At 46.9% G+C, this 7,814-nt stretch overlaps 1 protein-coding gene across 1 annotated transcript; it reads left to right on the forward strand.

The window, feature by feature from the left end:
- The first annotated feature begins 228 nt into the window (after window positions 1–228).
- Window positions 229–6,786, forward strand: LOC135810893 (uncharacterized). Its single transcript, XM_065324298.1, has 4 exons — window positions 229–408; window positions 2,170–2,361; window positions 3,327–4,214; window positions 5,552–6,786. Exons 1-4 carry the CDS (start codon window positions 388–390, stop codon window positions 5,756–5,758), a joined length of 1,308 nt encoding a protein of 435 aa, XP_065180370.1. The 5' UTR covers window positions 229–387; the 3' UTR covers window positions 5,759–6,786.
- The last annotated feature ends 1,028 nt before the right edge of the window (window positions 6,787–7,814 follow it).

The raw sequence follows: 7,814 nt of genomic DNA on the forward strand, positions 1-7,814 counted from the left end.
CAGTATACCGGTACATGTACTAGTAATAGTAGTAGTACTGACTTATTTTGTGCAGCCTGCGTGTCATGATAATTATGATGATGTCTTGGATCATGGAATGAAAATATTTTCCGTGTACAGCGTGTGTAGCCACTGTGGCGTATCGCGCGGCATCGCTGGACCTGGTGTGAACTGTGAACTGAACTACCGGTACTTGTAAACTGTTCCTATCTTGTTCCACAATGACTGCAGGCTGCTGATAACTGCGACGATCCAGCGAAGAAGATTGTTCACGAATTCGCCCATTTGCACTGGGGAATCGGTGACGAGTACAAGAAGAGCAACCCCAGCGTGCCAGAGTGCCCAGAAGGAAAAGAGAACACCAAGGATGGCAGGGGCGTCTCCGTCATGGCCTCGACGAAAGATCACGTAAGTCATGCCACTATGTAAGGTGTAATGTTACGGAACTTACTTGAGCCATGCGCCTACCGAGTAGCGACGCAGGAAGTTATAATTGTGTCGGGATCTCAGATGCATCGATGGTGAACTAAGGGTCCGTTCGAATTGTCCTCATCAACTTTTCGAACAAATGAGAGATTTGTTGAAGTGTCCCAATACTGCAGTAGCACGGTTTCTATCATTTTAGAGTTTTTCTGTAGAATTGTCATGGCGATAATGACGTCCGATCCGATCGACCATCTCGACATAGCTAGGTATTCCAAACTCTTCGGAACTAATCCACCTCTCCCATCGGATGAGGTTGTGGAGTTTTGAGGAGACTTTCGTTTTCTGAAGAGGTCAATGAGCAACCTCTTAAGAAAAACGAAAACTCCTCGAAAATCAAAGAGTGACAGTTCGAACGCGCCCGTAGAAGTAGCAACTTCGACGATAATAGTAGATTTTACGTTGGGGTTACGCTAGCTGCCGAACTTGGCACTTCATACCTGACTCTCACGGCAGCCATCCAGAGCGCATGAAGAGCTTGATGAACCGTCCACTCAGGAAACAGTTAAGCTGCAAGAAACCGTCTTCTCTCTGCTCAAAGCAGGGATGGCGGCCGTGAGTTGAGCGCCAAGTAACTTAGTTCGGCAGGTAGCGTGGCCAGCATAGTGTTTGTCCATGCACAGTTCTCATGGGTCGGTCGACCAGCAGGCCACTTTTGGTAAAATACAAGTTGTGTTAGGGACCATTGCAAAAGCTCTCATAAGCCCACCAAAAAACGAGTATTCCGGGAAATCTCGTCACTGTTGTCGAACGCGTAGTTGATATTTAGGACCTAGTTGTACTGTAATGAAGGGAAACCCTGCTGAAAAATAAAAAAATTAATAGGATAGAGGAAACTTCAGGGTTTGAGCATCCAACCATGTTAGGCCCGAACTACATTTGCTAGCCTTCGGAAACAAAAATACAGGTGCTGAACTCTCATGCCAGATGAAATTTACCAGATAAGTAGACCTTTTTGCCAGCCAGCTGGCCTCTGCGTACACCGCAGACACACCCACACACAACAGAAAGATACAGATCACTGTAGTAGTGTGGTCTTTGTTCACTCACGAGGTGGAATATGGAAGAGCTTAGGGTAGTGTATACATGAGCAAGAAGAAGGGCATGCCACCTCACGCATATACATGTACATGCACACGCATGTACCAGAACAACCCTGAGGAAAAACCGGTAAGAATAATCCCATAAGATAAATGAACAAAACGTAGCCTGCAGGACCTATCCCGAAGTGAGAATAAAGGGGAGGGCGGGTGGGGAACTACAACGAAAAGAGAAAGACCACGATGAAGAGAAAAGTTTGAGAACACTGACAAAAAACCAGCTGACGCAATCCTGGTGCCGTAACCATGGTGAAAATGCTGGCAAAAAATACATTTTTCGTTTCATTCGCTACGCTCAGCCAACGAAAAATACTGACCCGGGCTAAACCCAGGGCTAAAAAAGGGCTAACAGTTAGTTGAGAACTTGACTGACAACGTGGGTGTAACTGGCCTTGAAGCAGGAAATCGAGGCCCCAGGTATGCGGGGAGGGGGGGGGGAGGAGGGGGGGGGCTTACATGTACTTGTATAACCGAGGTCTAACTGCCCTTGAAGCGGAAATCACTGAAGCCCCACTTATACCCGGGGTCGACTTACAACCCGTAAAAAAATTGTACTCGATCGGCTGCTTCTGTTCACTGTCTGCAGGCGCACTTTTTCTGTGATAACCTAGCCAGAGGAGACAATGCAAGCAGCAGTGTCCTGCACAATTCCAATGCTGATACCAATCACAATGAACTGTGCCAAGGTAGAAGTGCTTGGGAGGTTCTCCGCCAGTACCAGGACTTCAGTAACTCGCACACGAAGAAACCCAACACCAGCCTGACCCCTGTGTTTAGGGTGAGTTGAAGATTGTTCAAATTACTCAACACCGCAAGTATCAGTATGAATTTATCTTGCCAAACAAATTTCCAGATTACAACAGCAGGAATGGGATCATGGTGACCTTCTCTGCTTTCAGGGGCGGCGGAACCCATCCGGTTCAATGGTCAGGCTATGACTCAGTGGACCAACTCTTTGGCCATGCACCAATGGGTGTTTACTGCTGAGGGGGTGGGTCATGTGTACCCGCCAAATCATACACAAAGTACGAACGGCTTGGGTATGGCCGGGCTAATCAAAAACTGCTCCCGCCAGTCCTTTTAAGGTTAATGTAGGTGATCTTGATGGTTTGGCACATTCTGCCTCTTGGGCCATGATGTCACCGCAATAGTGATGATGTCACTGCAATAGTGATGATGCATGTGAGCACTGCAAGACTTTAGCTGGTCATGCCACCAAGAATATGCTAGCTCCCCCAGAGACACCAAGGCAGCAGGGCCTTAGCCGGCAGTGAGGGTGGCTGAAATGTTAAATCGTATTGGAAAAGGAGTGGTCCCAGCTCGTTTTATTTTGTCACCTGCAACAGCGGGTTAGTGGGTATATCGGGACAAAGGTTGACCATGTCACGTACAGGAAGTGCTGCTTTCTTGCTTCTTGCTAAGGTAGAAGATAGCCTGGGCTTGACAAATGTGCCTGGCCCGGTGCACTGCATTATGTAAGCGTGTGCCGTCGACAGGGAGTATACAGCAAGCCCAGCTCGAATTGCACACTCCGGTGTGTGAGTGTGTGTGAGTGTGCGTGTGCGTGTGTGTGTGTGTGTGTGTGTGTGTGTGTGTGTGTGTGTGTGTGTGTGTGTGTGTGTCTGTGCGATGGGGAGGGTGGGAGGAGGGGGGGGGGTACTCTTGTCGGTACTGTGGTCCTGAATGCACAATACAGCGTGCGGTACTTCAACATGCTCTAATTTCCTTCTGTCCCCTCTTCAGTATGCTGTCAAGTGTACAGGAGAACTGAATGTGTTCATCGTCGATGTTGCCAACAGAACAACTCGTCCCAAGAATGCTAACCGAAAACAGCCAATCAACAAGTTCCTAGGACTTGTGTGGCGTAGAATTGAAGGACTTTTCAGCACCTCAACATCGAACTATGCCAATGCAGCCATCATCACATATGACAGCAGCGGCAAATCTCAGGATGTCATCACAAAGTCACCGAAAGTTCTCCTTGCCAACGTGAGGGGAAAGACCCAGCTGGGCAAAGACATGCTTCAGCTTCGACATGGTGTGAATTCGGTGAATGCAGCATCACTGGACAAAGCTCTTGATCTTGCCTTAGACCTGATGCAGCATGTTGTGTGGGTAACCAAGCAGACACATGAATCATCCACGCGTCGAGCTATCGTCATCAGCAAGAATCTAGTTTCGCTCAGTTCATCTCTGTGCAAACCCGTACCGGAAGATGTGCCTGGGGCGCAACTACTGTTCTTCAGCACGTCTGTGCCTAGAAACGCCATTCATCCCTGCAACACGTCCGTCCCAAGGCGATTCTGCCGTCACATCCACCACCTGGCCCATTTCACCAACTACACTGCCCAGTGCACAAGGACAGTGTTTGGAGCGTCTGCCTACATACCACAGTCACGGGGCACCAGGACAATCGCGGGCAACATCAACATGAACGCAAAGACTGGACGTCCTGCTGCAGGTCGAATGGATTACAACATACATGTAACTGTGAAAATTAACCCACCTGCCCGGTTCACGTTAAGATTTCAGTTCCAGCACTTCGACCCCAATGAAGTCGGCCGTAAGATCAACAGGACAATGAATGCTACATTAGACCATGATGAGCAGATATGGCACAAAGGCTTTGAGGTAAGACGCGCCATTGGAGTTAATTAATTGATCTCCACCCTGTTCTCTCCACCCTGTTCTCTCCACCCTGTTCTCTCCACCCTGTTCTCTCCACCCTGTTCTCTCCACCCTGTTCTCTCCACCCTGTTCTCTCCACCCTGTTCTCTCCACCCTGTTCTCTCCACCCTGTTCTCTCCACCCTGTTCTCTCCACCCTGTTCTCTCCACCCTGTTCTCTCCACCCTGTTCTCTCCACCCTGTTCTCTCCACCCTGTTCTCTCCACCCTGTTCTCTCCACCCTGTTCTCTCCACCCTGTTCTCTCCACCCTGTTCTCTCCACCCTGTTCTCTCCACCCTGTTCTCTCCACCCTGTTCTCTCCACCCTGTTCTCTCCACCCTGTTCTCTCCACCCTGTTCTTTCCTTTGCCTTACAACTTACCGTGTAGGCTGTGAGTAAGCTAACTCAGTATCATGTGACTAGCAGATAGATTAGAAGATACTTGTAGTAGTCCGATCCTGTACCTGCGGTGCCAATACAAATACCTAATGGTAGATGAAAGAGCACTGACATTGTCCACCAACAGCACGAATACCCGCCAAAAGCCTAGAGGCTGGTGTTTATCGGGAAAACAAGACTTGAATGTGTTGAGGTCACACACGGCTAGGTGTTGGTAAAATAACCACGTCCGACTCTGCAGATTGCCGCACCTGCTCTTCGGTAGCTTTGTGTGTGGCATGTGAAAAGGTGAATGCTAACTGGCTTCTAGTGTCACATGCTGCTGGCGTGACCCGTTCATGCACGTGAATATGACAGAAACTGACTGGGAACTACATAATACACTACTATACTAGTCGCTGATACTATAGTGTGTTTCAAAAGTATAGACCTCTAGACATTTTCGAATAATTCAAATTTAGTTGGAGCTTTTTGAGAAATTTCTTCGGAACTAGTATTGCTCAGGCAGCTTGCGCAATTTTTCTCATATAAACATTTCTAAGCGATTGGATAAAATGCCCAATTTCGGAAATTTTGCGCACAAAGTGATCACAGGTTTTATGTGGTATAGATGCTGGCCTAACGGTTTTTTGAAACCAGAGGTCTGGACTTTTGAAACGCACTCTAGTCACACGTGCATGTTGTGCAAAGTGTGTGCTGTTCCCACTACCACTGTAGTAATATGCTGGTACCGTAGTAGCACAGGAACTGGGCAAGCAAGGCCTGGCAACAGTGCAGTGCTGCTATGGGACCTGAGCGGTATACGCACATGTACCGCCACAACCTGCATAGAATCTCTGCGCATTTCAAGTACGGTGTGCTCTAATCACGCGGAGGCATTCTATGTGTTCTTCTGTGCACAGATGTCCAGCTCGCTGGATGCAGTGGGATTCAAGCTAGACATAACAGCGCATTCACGTCCTGGCACTTACTATCTTGTTGTTAACGGCACTCCCAAGCTCGGGCTGGCAACAATGCCGCCGACTCCGAGACGTGCTGATGACGAGTGGTTCAGGCCACTATCATCTTCCAAGATGGGTTCCACAAGGTCAGCATGCAACTGCCTCTAGGGGTGACGCTGCCATATGCATCAGCATACCATGATTTCTGATTGTAGGAGCATGTACTGTGAAAGAAAAACACCCTTGCTGGAATTGTACCTGAGATTTTTTTAAGAGCATGCGAGGCGGGAATTGCCAGGTTTTCTAGAACTTTTCATGAAACTCCAAGAACGAGAGCAGAGAACTGCTAACGTTAGCGCTGATAATAAAATCTGTAGCCATGGATAGGAATACAACAAGGACACCTCTTCGGCTGGAGTTTAGAGAATCACTGAGAACATTGCATCTGGTTTATAGTCACCCATTCTTAGAAGTTAGAACCGTGGCATTATAACTTCAATTTATAAGCATCCATTTGCTTTTGGAGGATCCTTCAAATAAAATGAACTGGAATAACTTTTTAGACACAGCACTACCACTCTATTATTTTTTATGAATGTATATTCAAGTAGTTGCCGTATTTGACTGTGGTGGTGATAGACTGATGGTAGTGAAATGAAATGTATTTTGACGTTTACATCACGGTATACTTACAGGCAGGATATGAGGGCTCGATATAATAAATTTGAATTCCACATACTCTCTCCATCTAGTTGTCCCATTACTGAGTATAGAGACATTTGCACGGAGTCTTCCAATTCGTGATCATTGTATTCAACTTTTAAGTTTGATAGTTACGGGGATTTACGTAGTCCACGAAATTGCACAGCACATTATTATCTGAAGGTAATGCCGGATTGCGGTACTGACGTGTCTACAAGCTACAGCAAGAGCACATGATTGTATTGTGCATGAGAGAGTAACTTTAGTGTTATTTTCCCCCACCCCGGTTCACATACTCTTTAATCATGGTAGCAGATCTTACCCGACTACTGTTGAACTATGTTTTCCTCTACCGGTTACTCATATTCTGATTTGCACATGACTTTTTTATTTGATTGATGTGCAATTCTGTCCATGATAACTGCACTGAGTTCTGAAATCTGTTTATTGCTTATTTTACTTCACTGTCTACATAAACAATAAATAATCGTGAGAATGGGCATGAAAAAATGTCATAGGCCATTTCACAGCATGTCACTTTTGACAGTCCATCTTTTAGGCTTTAATTTAATTTAACTCCTGGTGTGTGGCAAGGCTAGTTACTGTGGTACTGCGTCGAAGTGGACCACTTCATGGTTGCATACAGCACTGAGTTCTCTGCACTCCGCGGGCACCGTTTAGAAAGGGGATTGCAGCCCATGACCGAGCAGCCAGCCTGGACACTGCCTGGGAGAGGTAGATAGCAGCATGCACCAACAGCAGCAGTGGTGGGTTGTGAATCTGGAACATCTCTGCACCGAACTGAAGTCTGGGCTTCAATGATACTGCTGAGCACCAATCATGACTGCAAAGTGAAAGGCATTGGAGAGGTAAGACAAAGACTAGAAGATGACTGGGAAGTTCCCAATAATAGAATTTAAAATAATACTTCGACTGAGTAGATTTAGTAGACGACCCCCGCATACATCTAACGAAGCGAGGCCAATGCCGGGGGGGGGGGGCAGGAGAGGACGAGCAAATGATCATGAGAGTATAAAATGGCATGAGGGGGTGCTCTGATGTGCACCGGCTCTTTTTTGAATGACATGATACGTCACAGTGGGGTAAGCAATCGGAGAAGAAAGCTGCACAAGAAAGCGGAATGAGAATGGCACAACGTGTGTTGCCAAGAAGCAACACGCCACGGACCCAGTCAGTCCTGCAGTCGCAAAAATGAAAATAAATACATGATCATGAGTCATTCTGTCTCAGACTCGGCCGATGGCGTTCAACAGCTGCCCGGCTGCCACTGTGCACATGTGAGACGGTTATCAGATATCTTGTATGTACAGTGACCAAGTCACAGACCGGAGAGGGGATTAATCCACTACTTGCATATTTGCATTTTTCCTTCAAACTATTAAAATTAATGACTATTATTTTAAACTTGCATTATTTTCCCGTTTGTGTCTTTCCTTCAAACCAGTGAATATTTTTTTAAGTTTATCATTAATTTTTCGTAAAACCGTCCACCTCTCCACAC

This window comes from Sycon ciliatum, chromosome 2 (assembly GCF_964019385.1).
Source record: "Sycon ciliatum chromosome 2, ocSycCili1.1, whole genome shotgun sequence".
In the NCBI taxonomy this organism is placed as follows: domain Eukaryota; kingdom Metazoa; phylum Porifera; class Calcarea; order Leucosolenida; family Sycettidae; genus Sycon; species Sycon ciliatum.